Source organism: Pinus tabuliformis, chromosome Q (assembly GCF_031772625.1).
Source record: "Pinus tabuliformis cultivar Carrire ecotype Pingquan chromosome Q, CPIR1, whole genome shotgun sequence".
Lineage (NCBI taxonomy): Eukaryota > Viridiplantae > Streptophyta > Pinopsida > Pinales > Pinaceae > Pinus > Pinus tabuliformis.
Window position 1 is genome coordinate 796,468,461 of NC_142296.1, and position 19,780 is coordinate 796,488,240.

A 19,780-nucleotide genomic window follows, 5' to 3' on the forward strand; every position below is an offset into this window, starting at 1 on the left:
GGTGATGATGGAGGTGATGGTGTGGCTGACTCATGAGATGAAGATGAATGATGTATAGGCTGAGGTGGAGGAATGGAGGTGTGTGGATGAGAGGATGAAGGGGCTTCTTGTCCATGCTGAATAGGTGGGACTGTGAAAATCTCATTGGATATGAAAGTGTCCCATGCAATGTTAAGCTGATCAAGGCGGTGTAGGACTATCATCTTGATGAGAGAATGGTGAAATATGCTATGCATTTGATGATCACGATCTTTCCTTCGGGCAATGTATGACATCTTATCAATATCCCGGTAAAGATAGTAGGGCAGATTGAGCATTCTGACTCTTGTGAAATGCATGAGTAACCGAATATGATAGGAATAGAGCCTAGAAAACTTGCCCTCACATGTGAAGTACTTCATGATGATTTTCATCATAGGAACATATATGTCTAGGAGGTAAGAGAAAGGAAAAATCCTCCTTCTTTCATTCTTGTGGTTGGGTTTAAGATATGGCTCATAGTAGTAGTAATCCAAATCTACCTGTTTAAACCATTTTTCCCCAACATCTGGGATCCCAGTAGCAGCTGATATGATAGCAGAAGATATGGTAAAGGTGACATCGGCAAGGGTTTCTTGGTTTTCATGGAGGTTGATGATGAATTATCTGGTCAATTCAGAATGATGCTGTGTCCTTTCCACCTTCTCACAAAACTCAAAACAGCCCATATGTTTGAAGCTTGTGACAATGATGGGAGATGCCATGAGTTCTCTGGTGTTTTTTGGCTCATATCTGATAATTTTTCCTCCTTTCCTATATTTCCTCCTCTATTGTGTTTCTTCCTCACTCTGACTTTGGTGTTCTTCTTCTGCCATGATTTGTTGCTATCAAAACCCTAGGGAAATGGTAGAATGGACTATGGGTATGGGAAATGTGGAATGATGTGAGGAGAGATGATGAGGAGGAGATGGGGATGTGTGGAATGAGGGAGGTGATAGGGGATAGTTGTTAAGTGAAGGGGGAATAGTGATGAAAGCTAGGAAATGTGTTTTGAGATGGTGGGAATGTATGACTAGGGTTTGATTTTAGGAATAACAACAAACAACGTAAACCCTATGTAGGTGAATAATGGAGGGAAGGAGTGAGTAAATTTTCCACCAACCTGATTTGCTGAAGTATATGATGACCAACTTGGAAACTTGGTGGCGATGGAGGGTTTCTAGCACGTTTTAGCTCCTTCCAGGCGAACACACAGTGACCTCTACAAGAGCGCAACACCATTGTAAATAACACTGGGATCTCTGGCAAATGCGTAGTGACCTTTAAAGGAGTGCAGCAACTAGGTTAAATGCGTAGCGACCCTGTTGAACGCGTCCTCTTGCTCTGTTTTGCCCAACTTCACCTTAAAATCACCAATTTTCTTTTGCTAAGGAGTTGTGAGAGTGTTAGAGTGAAAATTAGGTTTTCATGAGTGTCTTGAGAGGCTTTATACTTGAATTGACTTTAATTTATGAGTTTGCATACCACTTTCTAAAGTTCTTTCTCATTTTTCAAATTCTCACTTTAATGCCTTTTTTGACTTTCTGACCCTTTTTTGCTCTTGACAGGTGGATGATGCTTTGATTGAAATGATTTCTTCAATGGTTTCATTTTTTTTGCAGCAAGGAGAAATGCTTGGGGCAGCATTGGGAACAATTATTACATATAATGACTTAATTACATCAAAAAATATAAGCAAACTAAAATACTCTGTTTTCATCTCAAAAACATGTTTTTGAGATGAAAATTACATCAGTGACAAAATATCTTTATACAATCATTATGACTTATTGACAATTAATCTTTGTTTATTGGTCATCCTCATACCTTTTCTGCCCTTTATTTACATTTGAAATCATGCTTTTGACCTTGGAAATGAACCCTAAGACCTAATGGAAATACCTTGGAAATGAACCCTAAAACCTAATGGAAAGACAACTACCTTGACACTTATAGTAACATATTTGAAACCTCAACTGAATGAGAAGAAGAATATTGTCATCAATGACAAAGGAGGAGATTGTTAATCTAGGTTGTCATTGATGTCAATATAGCAGTGTTTGTGATGGAAAATTCTTTGATACATGATTTCCCATTGATGCCCATTGATCATAATGCTCATAGCGATGAAAGGTTGATATATGATGATATGATGAGATGGAGGACCCAAGTGGATTGAACAAAAGGAGGTCAATTGAACAACGAATGATGCAGGAAGTCAATTGAACAACATTTGAACAAAAAATGAACATCAATTGAACAAAAAATGATGCAAGAGGTCAATTGAACAACATCAGTGGACCATTTCAACATGACCTAATGGAATGATTAAAATTTCAGTATGAGACACCTAAAATAAAAATGAAAAGAGCAGATTTGATCCCTAATGGAAGTATGCATATACTGACACTAACATTGGTTTCAAATGGATGCATCCAAGAAAGTACAGTTTTATTGAAAAGGAGAAAGTGAGGGAGAAATTCCCTCACTTTCCAATTGAATGATAATGCTTTTGGTGGCCCAAAATCTCATTAGTCCAGAGGAATGATCTAAGAGGATCATAAAAGGCCAAGTTTTCAAAGTCCTCAAAACATAACCAAACTAGTCTTAAATCAAATAACTCGTTTTTATAAATCCAACAGCGTGAACGACACCTCAATCCGACATCATATGAAGAAGTTATGGCCAGCTGAATTTTTTTGGAAACAACTAAATTTTTTGTAGGCAGGACCCAAAGGTGACACTTGGCATGTTGACATCAGTAGTATGGATGCTAGCATCAGCCATATGCATGATTATGTCAGAAGTGTGACATGGCCATATAGACAGAGGAGAGCCAATCAGGTGATGACACATGGCATCTAACGTCAACAACCAAGTCAATCGTACAAACCAATCAGAATGTGCCATGTGGTGCCCAGTCAACATTGTCAGTTTTTTATAAGTAGGCAATAGATTGCACCATTCCGACCGCCAAAGGTGACCAAATTGTTGCCAGTTTAAAACGTTTAATGATCCTCGAAATGAATGGAGGGAAAAATGTTTGTTATAACTAATTGAATTTAAAAATAACAAAAGTTTGGCTGGCGGGCGGTCCAATCTCATCAGCTGGACCGCCAACGATAAACACTATATATATATATATATATATATACAGCAGGGGAGAGCCGCCAATGGTTAAGGAAAACAAACCAATTTTTTTTGCATCATAAAATATATACATATCGGTGGGTGAGTCCAGAATTTGAACCCGCGACCCCTACCTAACCAATTATTTAACACAATCACCATAACATTGTGCCAATGCAACACTTTGTTTTGTCCGTCGACCCAAAAGTTTAAAAGCACTCATCTGTGCTGAGGTGGAAGGAGAGTTGGGTGGACGACCAAACCATGCCTAGAACCTTACGTGCACGTCAATAGAGATATGAGAATATTCTCTGTATATTCTAGGAATATTCTTGGAATATTCCTATAAGGGAATCTTGTAGGGAATCTAAAGATTCTCGATGGCTCCAGAGGCCACCAGCATAGAACATGCCTAACTTTATAGTTATTTTTCATGGTTTTTCGCCAGGAATTCAACCATGTAGTCTATTTCTTCAACAACGATCTACATTTTCAGGCCATCCATCAGAAGTGGAGGTATAATGTGTCAATTTGAATTTTCATGAAATTTGATTTCACTGCCAATTAATGAAAGAGGTCTCCCCACATTGAGAATAGCCCAGAGACGTATCCCACATTGGGTGAACTCCATTATCAACTCATTTTTGCACCTTTATTCTCATGATTGCTTTTGATTTCTACTTCTTTTATGTTTATGTTTCACTTGGTTACATGCTCTTTTAAATGAAATTTTGTATGCATCCTTGAAGTAAAAGATCTGGATCACCCCATTAAAAGCATGGTTATAACTAAGTATATTATGTATAAGAAGAAGTTCAACCACATGGAAGCCAAGAGGTTTCCTAAAATTGCTTCTAACTCTAGTTAAAACCCCCACTTCCAACTCATTTAGCGAGGATTGCATAAGGATGTTCAATCCTGGCTACAAATTTGGGGGATAGAGTAGGATACCATTTCACATAACAAGAATAATATTTAATGTATTGTTACAAAAAAATTTAAGGAAAAATGTGGGGTGATAAAGAGTTAGAGGGAAAAAGGAAAGTAAGATATTATAAGGACGTGATCAACCCTGATCTCAAAATAAAAAACATTTCTCTAAGAACCTCCCATTTCCCACCCATATGTTAGGAGGGCCATGTGCATGGTTGACACACCCGAGTTCTCCATCAGAACCTACAATTTCCCACGTTTGCCTTATGATTGCACCATGACAGACACTGAAATGACAAAAAACAAAAACAATGGTCATACCATTACGCTCTTTCTTGATAAATGTTCTATCATTATAAAATATTAATTGGCAGTCACCCTGAAACTAGTGTTTCAATTCAAAATAAAATGTGTGTGTATATACCAAATGCAACAATGTGAGAGCTCTTCGCTTATTTCTCAATATAATAATGTAAGAATTGAGCTAAGTCCTCATGAGACATTGACTTTGTAATCTTGCCAAAATACTACTGATTTGACCATTTGACCAAGTTTCATTAGCCATTATCTTGCAAAAATAGATATTAACTTTTTTTATAATGATTATTAATAAAAAATATTATATTAATATATAAAATTATAATTTTTAATTAAAATAAATATCAATGTTTTATAAAAATATTCAATAACAATTTATATTTTAATTTAAATTATTAATTACATATTAATATTATAGTTAATAATTTTATTACTCAACTAATAATTTTTCCATATATAAAGATGATGGGCTTTTGTTTCTTAACTCTAGCATTTATTATCATATGTATACCCTACAAAGTAATTTACTTGTTTAACATTACATAAGTAAATTTATGTAAGCATTTCTTTCATTGATGTATAAGTCTTTTGAATTATTTTTTTATAAAGTTTTATAATTATAAATGGGATACTATTTATTGTGTACTTAGAATTAAATTTAAATATTATTATTAAGTTATCACATTGGAGATAACTTAAATGATGACCACCGAGTATATTGACTTTTTGGGAATTATTGACTAGATTGTAATTGAGCTTTTCCCTAGTATTTATTGTGTCCATACAATTAAAGCTATAACTTAAATAATGACCATAGAGTGTATTGATTTTTTGCGAATTATTGACTAGGTAGTAATTACGTTTTGGGTAATATTTATTATGTCCATAGAATAAAAGCTAAATATTATTAAAGAATATAATATCACCTTTGAGATAACTTAAATGATGACCACAAAGCATATTGACAGTCTTGGAAAAATTGACTAGGTTGTAATTGAGTTATGGGCTTGGAATCAAAACTAATATAGAATTTCAATGGATAAGAACCCATCTTTCTTTGACGTAAGGAAATAAGTTAATGACCCAACACTTGAAAACATTTGGAGAAAGTGAATGTCTATGCCCTTAAAAATTGTTAGCAAGTTGTTTTCACTAACTTTTTTTCTTAGATTAAAAATAATAAATCAATCGATATTTCTACATAGTAATCAAACTTCTTACTAATCTTAAACTAAATTATAATCAAATTTTCCACCTAAAAAATAATACAACCTTAAATTAGAATTTGGAAAACTTATATTTACCCATAATTCATTGTTCATATTTTCATGAAAAGGAATTTCCCTATATACCTAACAATTTTTTTATAGGGTAAAAACTCCAATATATCTACATGTATGACTTATTTGAAAGGATATTTCATTTATTATCATTTTAAATTTCACTTAAACCAAAAGCTAAATCAATGAATATATTTATTGATATTTTATATGGATGCCACTTTTGGGGTTGTAGTATCTACTAAGAATCATGGAGGAAGGTAAAACAAATCCAAAAGGAGTTTATAACCTAGAATCTCAAGATTAAAGGTAATACTCTCTATCATATCCTATTGAATAAAAAAATATTTCCCCCATTGAAAGCATGGTTATAAATAGGCATCTTATGTATAAGAATAAGTTCAACCACATGGAAGCCAAGAGGTTTCATAAAATTTCTTCTAACTCTAGTAAAAACCCCACTTTCAACTCATTTAGTGAGGATGGAATAAGGATGTCCAATCCTTGCTACAACATTGGGGGATAAAGTAGGAGATCATTTCACATAATAAGGATAATTTTTAATGTATTATTACATCAAAATTTAAAGAAAAATGTGGGGTGATAAAGAGTTAGAGGGAAAAAGGAAAGTAAGATATTATAAGGACGTGATCAACCCTAATCTCAAAAATAAAAAATATCTCTCTTTTTCTTAAGTAATGTTAAGGAAAAAATAAACATTGATAAAATAGAACAAATTCTAAAGACCTTCATAGTGAAAATAAGCATTGGCCAATTACCAAATTTACACCATGGGATGAAAGGCACAAGGTGGACGAACAATTAAATATTATTCTCATCTGATTCCATAGACTGTTAAAGAAACATAAAGTGATAGATTGATTCACCTTGGTTCTTTGGGATGAACTTGTAGTTGAACTATCGATGCTTGTCGATGACAATGATTCTTTCATTGGAGAAAATGTGTTTTTTGGTGTATTATCCCCTGTTTGCAAGCCCCGATGGGATTTTGATCCAATTGCAAAAATTGTAGGGATTGAATACCATGACCGTCCTATATTCGTCATTGAAACCACTGATCTAGACCAAGCACCTATGAGGTGTCATCACCCAAAAAGAACAACAATTTGTCATCTCAAGTTTAAGGGGTGGACCTGGCTCTTGTCGAAATCATACTCCGCATACTGGATGGAATGAGCATAGTAGTCCTTCTTTAGAACTTGATCGATCTGGAATTTCCAAAAGGGTAAAGAAATGTTGGATGGGTCAAAATCAATATGGATGAAGATAATGATCTTATTGTTGGGTAGGACAACCACATGCATGGTTGAAAAACTTGATTTGTTTACCAGAACCTCCTATTTCCCACGTTTTCCTTGTGTTTCTACTACCACGGGCACTGAAATGAAAAAAATTAGAAACAATTCCCACACCATCACAAAAACTAGTATGAGTAGGCACTTTCTTGATTCATATTTTAGAAAACCCAAACATTCTATCATTGTCAAATCTTCTTGATTGTGGTCATTGTGAAATCGATGTCTTAATTCAAACAATCTTGATATGCACAAATCAGAATGCAATGTGTGCATACACATAATGTACCAATTTGTGATTGCTCATTTCTCTTTGTTTTGAATAATTGATGCCAATCCTCATCATACATCAAATCTATAACCTTGAAAAAATATTGTTTATCTAACCAATTTCATTCGTCGCCACCCTACAATAAAATTTTCATTCACTTCCACTAGTTTATAAACTACTTTAAAAATTATCTAAATAATTTAATAGTTGAAAATGATATAACATTTTGTAATTCAATTTTTGGGAGTGAGGGATTTGTATGTTACCTATATAGAGTTCAGGTTTAGTAAATTAATTATTTATGGATAAAAAGATAGTAGTTAAAAATTAAAATATTAAGAATTAAAGTAATAACCAATAAATTTTTTGGCACATTTGTGTTAGTATGGATTATGGTTTAATGGATTAATATTTTTAAATTAAAAATCATAGTTTAAATTAAAAATTAGAGTTTAAGCTGTCACATCCCGCCAATGACCATGATTTTCCCGTCGGGAAAAATGTGATTGTTGTCCTACCATTGCCTGTTTGGCAAGCACACTGGGATTCCAGTCCTATCGCAGAAATGGGAGGGAGTGAATACCCTGACTACCTAATCACCCTCATTGAAACCACCACACTGGACCAAGCACCTATTAGATGGCATCGCACTAGAAGAACACCATGTTTCGATGTGAAGTTTAAGGAAGTGAACACGGTTCCTGTGGAAATCATACTCCACATACTCAATAGAATGAGCCCAACAATATTTCTTTAGAACTTGATCAATTCTACATTTCCCAAATGGTAAACAAATGTTAGATGGGCTGAAATCAATAAGATTGAAGATTATGATCTTATTGTTGGGTAGGAGGGCCATGTCCATCTCCCGCACACCCAAGTTCTCCACCAAAACCTCCCATTCCCCACCTTTTCCTTCTGTTTCCACCACCTCAAACATTGAAATGAAAAAAAAGAAAGAAAAATGCCCACACCATCAAGAAAACTAGGAGGTGATGTCTCAATTCGGGTTTCAGAAAACCCAAACGTTTTATCATTGTGAAATATTGATGGTGGTCATGTTGAAACTCATGTCTCAATTCTTAATGCAGTATACGTATATATGTAATGTAACAATGTGAGCTCTTCACTTCTTTCTCTTTGTTTCAAACAATTGAGGTCAATCCTCATAATACATCGAATTTATTATTGTGATAAAATACCATTAATTTTACCAAGTTTCATTTTGCACCATCCTCCAAAAAATTTTTGCAATCACCTCCAATAATTTATAAAATATATTAAAAGATAATAATTAAAAATGATATTATTGAGTGAATAAATATATATTAAAATATATTTAAATAATACGATACTTAAAAATAATATTAATGAGTGAATAATAAATGAAATATATAATAAGAAAAAAAATATACAAATATTTTTATTATTTTTAAAATGTAAGATATCCATCATTTAAATATTGAAATAGTAGATACTCTTTGTTGATTTTAGTATAGTATAGTAATCAATAGCAATTAAACATGCTCCGGATCCTTTCTTGGAATTGTCGGGGCTTCCCATGGAACAAAGGCCCCAAGCTAAGTTGGATTTCAAATGATGTTGATATTATTTTTCTTGTTGAAACTTGGGAGCACGAAGAATCTAAGGTCCCTAACATAGATGGCTTTACGCTATGGTCTACCTGGAACAAGCGATCCTCCCGTAGAGGTATTGGGGGAATAGCTTGTTACATTAAGAAGAACATCTCCCCCCATGTTAGGATTTATAAAAACGAACCTCACAACCAATATAGTTGGATAGAGATCAAAGACATTAATAATAAAAAGTCCTACATAGCAATATGTTATTTTCCCCCCATTAATTCTAACTTCTATAAGAAGAAGAATCTAGATAAAACTAACCCTTACAATGGTTTAGAGAATGATATTTCTAGCCTAAGGAATGACGGTAATATCCTTTTAATAGGTGACTTTAATGCTCGAACTTCAAACAACCAAGCTATTATTCTAAGCAATCATTCCAACCCTAATCCTCTTTGGTTAGATGAAGACCCTACTCTGGCTAGCAGGTACAAAAGGAACTCTGAAGATCTCGGGGAAAATTTGTTTGGGTCGGAGCTAGTCAAGCTCTGTAGTGCTCAGGATCTCATAATTTGCAACGGTCTAAAGAAGTGGCCCAATTCTAGCAAGATGACCTGCATCCATGGGCTTGGTAGCAGCGTGGTAGACTATGTTATTTCTGATCTCCCATTATACAACGAAATAATAAATTTTGACATCTTAAACGACCATGAACCTGACTCTGATCATAGGCCTTTACTTATAACTCTCAATTTTGTCATGCATAGAGTTCCCATAGAAAATAATACTTATAGCCAAAAGAACTTAATATTTGATAGAAATAAAAATGATCTCTTTCTAAATGAATTAAAAACTAATTTGCTTCCTTTATCTAATATTGACAACATAGAAGACCTCTATCATAATTTTACTACAACCCTCTCATATTCTATTAACAAGTTCTCAATTGAAGTTTCAAATAATAAAAGAAATAGCAAAACCAATCCATGGTATGACAAAGATTGTAAAAGTGCAAGGAGAGCAATTAAGGAAGCTGTTGATGAATCTCTTAAAATGGACAAGATAAAAATATACAAAGCCCTAACTAAAAGGAAAAAGAGGCAGTACATTCGTCAAAGACAGGAGAATCTCTTACACCTCTCTAAGGTAGCTCCTAAGAAATTTTGGAGGCAAATTCTAACTAGGAAGACTAAGGATAATAATAAAATTGCTCTTTGCGATTGGAATTCCTATCTTAAAAAGCTTTATGAATCTCCAAATGTCATGGATAATTTGGAAACCCTTCTCACAACGAAAGAAGTTTTCTCTTTAGAAGACATTAAGTTTGGGGTTAATCGCCTCGCTAATGGGAAAGCTAAGGACATTGAAGGTTACCAAGCGGAAATCTTAAAAATTGGAGGTCCTGTCCTCATCCCCCACATCCACAAGCTTTTCAATCAAGCAGTCAAGCAAGGGTTCCCTAAACCTTGGACTGAGAGCCTCATTATCCCTATTTTTAAAAGTGGGGATACAAATAATCCCTCTAATTATCGAACAATTATGATCAGCCCTCTCTTAGCCAAGTTATATGGTAGTATTTTGGAAAAAAAGTTAAGCATATGACTTGAAAGTGAAGGTAAGCGGGCTAAAGGCCAAGCAGGTTTCAGAAGGCATCACTCAACAATAGACCACCTTGTTACGCTTAGGATCATTGCAGAGGAATGTCGTAATGATAAATCCAATTTATTTTGTTGCTTTGTGGAGTTTAGAAAGGCTTTCGATACGGTTCCTAGATCCAACCTTTGGAATAGATTAGAAGAGCTAAAGGTTCCTCTCGAGTTGAGAGCTGCCGCTATAAGGTTATACGAGAATGTAATTGCCAAGCTAAAGAGCAATGAAGGGTGGTCGAAAGATATTAAGTGTAACATCGGAGTTAAACAAGGTTGCCCCCTCTCCCCTACCCTATTTGGCATTTACATCGATAAGCTCGAAGGCTATTTAGAGGAAGCAGGATGTGATGGCACGATCTTAGCTGGGATAGTCGTCATCCTTCTTCTTTATGCTGACGATATTGTTCTTTTGGCAAGGTGCCCATCTGATCTTAATAAGCAACTCAGGCTTCTTAAGGATTTCTGCTCTACCATGGGTATGACTGTTAACACTGACAAAACAAAAGTTATGATTATCAAATCCAAGAAGGACACTTACGCTAATTTTATGTATGACAATAATAACTTGGAGGAAGTGTATTCTTACAAGTACCTAGGAATTGATATTCATCACAAGCTCAACTGGAACCATAACATTGAGAAAAGGATTAATGGGGGGTGGAAAGCTTACTATGGTCTTGAAAATAATTGTAAAATTGCAAACCTTGTAATGTGGGATAAAAAGAAGTTCCTCTTTGAAACTTTAGTCACTCCTGTTATCTTATATGGCTGTGAGGTTTGGGGTTGCAGCATCTCCAGAGAATCATGGAGAAAGATTGAGCAAATCCAGAAGCGTTTTATAACTTATAACCTGAAAATTAAAAGTAATACACCCTATCCTATTCTCCTTATAGAAGCAGGTCTTTCCCCTATTGAGAGCCTAGCTATGCTTAGGTTTCTGTTGTACAAGGACAAAATCAGTAACATAAACGATCATAGACTTCCTAAGCTAGCTTTAAATTCTAGCCAAAACCACCTAAGGCTCAATCGAGGGTGGCATAAAGACACAAGGGCCTGGTTAAACTATTGGGAGATCAACGAAAATGATGCATTGCAAAACATAAATAACATTAAAGATATTGTTACTTCTAAGTTCAAAGAAAAAATGTGGTGTGAGAAAGACTTAGCGGCTAAAAGAAAATTAAGTTATTATAATAAGGTCATCAACCCCACCCTAGAAGATCAAAAGTATCTCTCTATTTTAACTAGCTCAAAGAAGAAAATTAATATAGCAAAGATTAGAACGAATTCTCATGAGCTCCATAGTGAAACAGGTCGTTGGGCAGTTCCTAAAACGCCATGGACGGAAAGGATCTGCCATATATGTAAGAATAGGAACATCGGGGATGAAAACCACTTCCTCTTAGAGTGCCCCGCATATAACCACATTAGATCTCAGTTTCAAAATCTTTGTTACAATACTGACCTTCCTAGCCTTTTACAATGTCAAAATTATAGTGATCTCGGGAGGCTTCTCTCCAAGATTTTTGAGCATAGGAATAAAATCTTAAATCAAAATAGATAATTTGTTTCTTTAGGTCCAATAGACCATTATTTGGTCTCAGCGGACGTTAACCATCATCATCATCATCATCATCATAATATAAAGAAACATGTATATTCCTAAAATGTTTTATCACTACGAGAAAAATGTACTATCTTGGATGAGTTTAATTTTTTTATTTTATTTGTTATGTAACATTTTTTATTTTAATTTGTTTATTTTTGTATTTATTATATAAAAAAATCATTTAATAATTTTAAAATTTGTTAGTTTATTTATTACCATAATTTCATGTTTACTTTATTATACCATAAAGTAATTTTGAATTTGTTTGATAAAAACATAATAATAATAATAATTAGTGTAAAATTGAATTAAGTAAATTTATGTGTATAGTTTTTCTCTTGATGTATATGTTGGGTTTTGTTATATTCTTTCCACGACTAACTACCTTATATTAGGTAGGCAGACCTACCTATGGTTTTGTGCATGGATTTCACACATGGTTTTGGGCGCGATTGTTTTCTATCCATGGTATTGGATGCTTCGGCATGTATATATATGTATTGTAACACTGAAAGGAACCTAATGGAAATTCAAGCTGGTAGTCCCAGTTTTGGGATATGGGGGAAATATCTATGTATATGTGTTTTATGTGTTATGCTCTTGCATTGTTTATTTTCTGGGTTTTATAATTCGTATGCAGGTAATTTCTGTATGGGGTTAAAACCTACATTTGGTATCAGAGTTGTTTTGGCTTCAAGGGACGCCTTTCTTGCTGAGGGGTTTTGCTCGGGCTTGTGGTAGACCCAATTCAGTGGGAGATCTGTGGGATCGATTATGGTGGTGAAAGAAGATGGTGAGCAATGGAAAGATAGAGATAGAGAAATTTAATGGTCATAGTTTTGAGTTATGGAAACTCAAGATGGAGGATCAGTTGGTAGATACAGATCAATGGATTGCGATAGATCTGGGTACCAAACCAATAGGAGTTTCTGATGAAGAATGGAAGAATTTGGATCGAAAGGAAAAGAGCACAATATGAGTGAGTGTTTCAGATTCAGTATTTTTGAATGTATCAGGGAGAGCTACGACTAAGGCTTTGTGGGACAAGTTAGGGACTTTGTACCAATCTAAGTCTCTAGTGAATAAACTGTTCCTACAGAAAAATCTATATAACCTGAGGATGAAAGATGGGTACTCAGTGATAGAGCATATGAACGCATTTAATATTGTGGTAATTCAGTTATTATCTATTGATATTAAAATTTCAGATGAAGATAAGTGCATTAGTTTGTTGTTTTCTCTACCAAATTCATGGGATAGTCTGGTTATTGCAATAGGTAGCAATGCAAATGCCTTGCAGTTTGATGAAATAGTCTCATCCTTGTTGATGGAGGAAATGAGATAGAAAAATATGGAGAGCCTGAATGGTGATGCCTTTTCTATATGAGGACGGTCTCGGAACATAAATAAAAATAATTCATCGAGTGGGAGATCTAAATCTAGAGGGAGGTCTAAATCTCCAGGAAAAGCTGTAAAGGTGTGTTGGAAATGCGGAAAGGAAGGGCACTAAAAAATGGATTGTAAATCTAAAGCTCCTGACAAAGGAAATGAATATGATGATGCTCCTTCTATAGAGGTGAAAACCACCTCAGATGAAGGTGGGGATGTGTACTTGGGTTCTTCAAGTAAACATGTATACCATGAGGCATAATTGATTGACCCAGGTGCATCTTTTCAATTCACTCCCCTTAAAGAGTGGTTCTGCGAGTATGAGAAATATGATGGTGGTGATGTCTTCTTGGGGGATTACAGAAAGGCTAGAATCATTGGTCGTTGGAAATTCAAGTTGAAGTTGAAAGGTGGAAGATTAGAACATTTCCAGGTGTTTTGCATATTCCTACACTAGCCAGAAATCTGATTTTTGTAATCAAGTTGGATGATGCAGGTGTAAAAAAATTGTTCAAGAAAGATAATTGTAAGATGGTTTGGGGAGAACTAGTATTGATGTGGGGAGTTCAGATTGGAACTCTGTACAAGATGCAAGGTAGCACTGTTATTGATGGGTGCAACAGTTCTATGGTTCCTGAAAGTGGAGCAGAAAATTTAGTGGTCTCTGGAGAAAATACCATGCTATGACATCAAAGGTTTGGACATATTGGAGAGAAGGGCCTTTGAATACTTCATGCTAAAGGTATGGTAGAAGGTATGACTAATAGCTATCTAGACTTTGATTTCTATGAAAATTGTGTATATGGGAAGTAGAATCAGGTGAGTTTCCCCTCTGGTGGTAAGAGGGCAAAACAAATATTAGAGCTTGTGCACAGTGATGTGTTTGGACCTGTGAAGGTTCCATCACTGGGTAAGTCTATGTACTATGTATCATTTATAGATGACTTCTCAAGGAATACATGAATATATTTCCTCAAGAAGAAATCCAAAGTCTTTGACATGTTTAAATAATTTAAGGCTCTCGTGGAAAACCAGATAGAGAAGAAGATAAAGGTGCTGAGGACAGATAACGATGGAGAGTTTTGTAAGAAGGAATTTGAAGAATTCTGTAAGAAGTGTGGTATAGCACGATAGAAGACTACTCCATAAACACTTGAGAAAAATGGAGTTGCAGAAAGAATGAAAAAGACGTTGATGGAAAGGGCAAGAAGAATGCTTAGTGGTGCTAGGTTAGGATAGAAATTCTGGGCAGAGGCAGTGGAGACTGCATGTTACCTGGTCAATAGATCACCTTCATCAGCATTGGAGGATAAGACTCCACAAGAGGTAAGGAATGATAAGAAACCCTCTCCTTCACATCTGAGGGTATTTGGATGTGATGCATATGTACATGTTCCAAAGGAGAAAATAACAAAGTTGGATAGTAAATATGAAAAGTGCATCTTTATTGGGTATAACGATGGTTTAAAGGGTTATAAAATTTGGAACCCAGTAACAAGGAAGGTTGTGTACAGCTGAGATGTGATGTTCAAAGAGGTGAAATATGTTATTAAACATGAATTCCAACCATAGGAACCTGAGAATATAGAGTTTGAGGTAAAGGAGGAAGAATCAGACTCTACAGTAGAAGAAGAATCAAAAGATGAACATCTACGAACTCTGGTTGTGAGAAGAATAGTTTGAGAAAGAAGGCAACAAGAAAGGTATAGTACATTTGCTTTCTATTCAAATTTTTCTTTATCTATTACTAATGATGATCTCAAAACTGTGAAGGAAGTAGTAGATTTAGATGATGGCAAAATTTGGAAAGAGGTCATGGTTGATGAGATGGCATCTTTGCACAAAAATGAGGCTTGGGATCTGGTGGAGTTGCTGGCTGGAAGGAAAGGTGGAGAAATACAAAGCTTGGTTGGTAGAAAAAGGTTATTCCCAGGTGCCGGGAATTGATTTTGGTGATATTTTTTCTCCTATTGCCAAGGTAGCTTCTATTAGATTACTTTTATCAATTGCTGCAGATTTTGATTTTGAGGTAGAATAGATGGATCTGAAGAAAACATTTCTTCACGGGGATTTGGAAGAGGAGATCTACATGAAGAATAATAAACACAATAATAACAAACTCACTCATAAAATAAATATTAGACATATTAGACATATTAGACATGGCAAAAAAGGCCTCAGCCTTACAACATTCCTCACATTCTCATTATTAATCAATCCAATGTACAAAGAATGATAATAGTACAAATAAATACATGAGGAAGTTGGTCTCAAGATAATACATCTATCTTGGACACTATGGTTGAAAAAATATCTCAATGACACACTAATCTAGGAGTCTAACTAGTTGGAGAGAATCTCTCAACCAACTAAGCCTAAACTAACTCCTAACCATGAGGAACAAACACAATATAGAAAGGTAGGATTAAATCCTAACTTTCATGATTTTAATTAATTTAATTATTTGGACCTAGAATTGTTTTTAATGTGAGAGTGAGGCTAACATTCCCCCCCTCAATGATAAGTCCAAATTAAGAACCAGGAACCATCTTCCAAGATCTCATGATGAAACTGTTGATCTTAAAAAAAAACTACCTGAAAAACTGCCAAAGCTAGATGCTGAAGAAAATGTATGAAGAGACCATGAGTCAGCGACATGTTTGATTCATCTCTGAATGTCACTTGACAACTCCTTCACGTGTCAAGCTACAAAAGGATCCAATTGTCCTTTTCTTGAAATCAGCATCCTGTGTCCACTGACAAAATGTGAAGAATGCCCACTAGTGTATTTGTTGATGATGATCGCCCACTGGCTAAAAAACAACTCACTACTACTTTTTATGTGTTTCAAAACTGCTCACTGCTTATTGTGTTGTTGATCACCCACTGGCGAATTTGTTGATGCTCACTCGCTGATGAAAATGCCCACTGTCTGCTTCGCTGATGTTGTTGAGACTTTCAGTCTGACAGCCACTGAAAATGACCACTGGCTGCTTCGTTGATGTTGTCGAGACTTGTAGTCTGACAACCACTGTCAATTTCATTGACATTTTCCCCCCTTTGTTAGCTGAAAAGAGAGACAATCTTCTTCAAATTATTTCTGAACTCCCCCCCTTTAGGTGTAGGAGTGTTTCAATGGTGTACTCCCCCGTTCAACTACATGAGAGTACCATCTTCATTTTTACTATTGGCTGCAATATGTGTGAGTGAATTCGATTGTAAAACTTATACAATCTTCTGACTGTGGATGACCATTCCCAGGGATCAATCCATGAATAATCGATATTCAATCTGGTTGATTTTTGTTGTTTGTTGCATTGTGTTGATGAATGATTTGACTTGCCACAATGGTGACAAGGATGGAGATCAAAACATGGATCTTCCAGACGATTGTTTCTTTGATAATGAAGGCATTTTGGTTTGACTACAACTGTAGTTTACGTGTATTTCTGTTTGTCTGCAACTTCAATTTGTGTGTATTTCTATTTGTCTTCAACTTTCTCAGAACTAGCCGATGTGATTTGTGAAAGAAACCCTACACTGACAAACTTAATGGGCCTTGAACAATCTGGGATATGCAATTTTGCATCATCTTTGACATATCCTAAGCCTCGTTAATTTCTGTTACTTTGAATTTCTTCCCATGGCTTGATGATTGGTTTGGAAGAAAGTTGAATTGGGTCAGGGACCACTTCGACACTTGAAGTTGGTTGGATTAGTGACTTGGAATCAACATCTTTATCTTCATCTGTATGGAGGAAAGACTTGGAAACATCACACTTTTGTTGCAACTCATCTCTTTGAAGTTGCGACTCCAGTTGAAGAAACTCAATCATTTCATGTACATGTTGTAGATTCATTGAAATATCAACAAGAGTTGATTCACTGATTTGCACCATGTCTTCAGCAGTTGAGAGGATCAAATTGTTAAGAATCTTTAATAACTAAATGCTTTGTGGCATGTGAACTTACTGGAACTCACACTTGCTTGCTTTTAATACTTGTTGGATTTTCAGAACTCGCTCGCTTGATGTTCGGTTGATTGTTGCACACTCGCTTGAACTTTTTTTAACAATTGATTGTTTGAACTCACACTTGCTTGCTTTCACATTTGTTCGATGCTGATTTATTGCTATATGGCTTGCTTGGACTTTCTTGATTGATTACTGACACTTTGTGTTTTCATGAATGTACTTACTGAATGTGCTGATTTTAAAAAAGGAAGGGTGTCGAACACTGTCGAAAATGCACCCAAGAGACAAATGACAAGTTCAATCTTGATGACTCAGTTGAAGACTTACTTGAATTAATGTATTCACCTTAACAATTCAAATTAGGGTGTTGGTTACAACCAAGAATGCACCCATACAATTCAGTTAAAACATTTTTATCTGCAAGTGATACAAAAAGTGTTGATGATGTTGATGTCGTCTTGGCTTGAAATGCTTGAATTTGTAGCATCCTTAACTTGATTGCTTTTATTACATGATGTGAAATGTCCTTTCCTGGAAGATCATCTTATCAAGTTGATGATGTGATGCTTTTTGCTTGTGTACTTAAGCTTGATTATAGGAGCTTGATTAAGCGTTCTTATACTTAAGCTTGCTTATGTCAATGTAGTTGTTTAAGCATAATACAAAAAGATAATTTGAACACAAGTCATGCACATGCATTCATTACACACTGTGTACCTAAGATCCCCTTAATCAATTTCGGGTGGATATATGACACAAGCACCACAAAAATTATGATTTTATTAATTAGTGGAGTACATCATTCTTCAGTGTCAAAACTTTTTTGTGGAAACTTCTCAATGAGGATGTCACACTTGCAAACTCCGGAAGAAAATTTTCTTCAAAAAACTGCCTGCACTGACTCAATCGCTCTCAAAGTAAAACATTACTTTGGATTTCAATAATGACTTTCACTCAAACAAATTCACTTATTGCCCCAAAATTACAAAAATAAATTTACCTTGTCCCTTGTCCCTCCATTACAAAAGCTTCATTATTAGACATGTGATTTTGAATGTAAAATTCCCCACTTCACATTACACCACTCTTTTGTCTCCCAGTTTCTTATGAAAGACCTACCTAAATCTTGGAAACAACCACACTAAGTGAGTGTCACACATTTATTTAAAATAAATATTAATGAAATATATTCAAGCATAAGAGAAGTATTAAATTCTAAGATCCTTTCTCATTCCTTCAAAACCCTCACCAAGATCATAAGCATTTCGTAGCAAAGAGCTTATCATTAGTGTTTTTCTCACAAATCCATTCCAATTTTCTAAGTGTAACTCCATTTCCTCGTTGAAAACAATCTTTTTTCCATTTCCTTGTCAAAAAAAATTATTTTACTGTGACTCTGGACAAAAAGAGAGCCATTTTGGACAAACCAGAAGGATAGATGGGGGTTTTTCTCTAGTTTTCTCGTGCAGCAATGGGGGATTATGGCGATGCCTTTATGCGCAACAAATATGCGATAGTTCAAGCACAGATGAAGGGCCAAAATCAAGCCATAGTTTTGCAATTAAAATTGATAGGGCAAAGTCATCCAACAGGTCTTACTAGCAATCTACTGAAGCTTTTTGAGCCACGACATCCTCTTCAATATAAGCCACCACCAGAGAAGAGAAAAATGCCATCATACAATGGGATGGCACAGTTTGTCCAAAATTTTGTAGAGCCAGGAGATACTGAGTATGCTCCTCATGTTCCACATGTTGAAACTCCGACTCAAAGGAGGGCAAGAATACATAGGCTTCAATTGGAGGAAGGTGTTGAACAGGCAGCAAAGGAGCTTGAGAAATATGACCCTAGAAAAGATCCAAATGTGTTAGGAGATCCCTACAAGACGTTGTTCGTTGCAAGACTGAGTTATGGGACAATGGAGCATAAGATCAAGGGAGAATTTGAGGTCTATGAGCCTATCAAGCATGTTCATCTGGTCAATGACAATGTTACAAACAAGCCATCTCGAATCTCTCATTAATGAACACTAATAAGGATTCTCAATATGAAAGTTCGTTACATGATGTGAGTTTAAGTAGTGAACCGAATTTTGGCAGTCAGCGAAGCTTTCCTCATTCACATTCAACAAGGGGAGCAAAATTAGCACACTCTAGTTCCAAATTTCATATTTTCGTTCAAAGTCAAAGTGGCAGCGGGGATCTCCGTGGTCCGATGGTTCAACTGCAACAAGTTCTTCATTCCGCTACAACATGAACAGACGCACTTCTGTCAAGGCTGATCATGATGCCAATCATGTTGAAGTATCTGA

At 35.3% G+C, this 19,780-nt stretch overlaps 1 protein-coding gene across 1 annotated transcript; it reads left to right on the plus strand.

Annotated features, from left to right (window-relative positions):
* Positions 1-18,940: 18,940 nt before the first annotated feature.
* Positions 18,941-19,492, plus strand: LOC149221880 (U1 small nuclear ribonucleoprotein 70 kDa-like). Its single transcript, XM_089387507.1, has one exon. The coding sequence runs from the start codon at positions 18,941-18,943 to the stop codon at positions 19,490-19,492; it is 552 nt and encodes a 183-aa protein (XP_089243633.1).
* Positions 19,493-19,780: the final 288 nt, after the last annotated feature.

Excerpts from the sequence above, each read along its gene's own strand:
- LOC149221880 (XM_089387507.1), top strand. The coding sequence starts at position 18,941 with ATGGGGGATTATGGCGATGCCTTTATGCGCAACAAATATGCGATAGTT.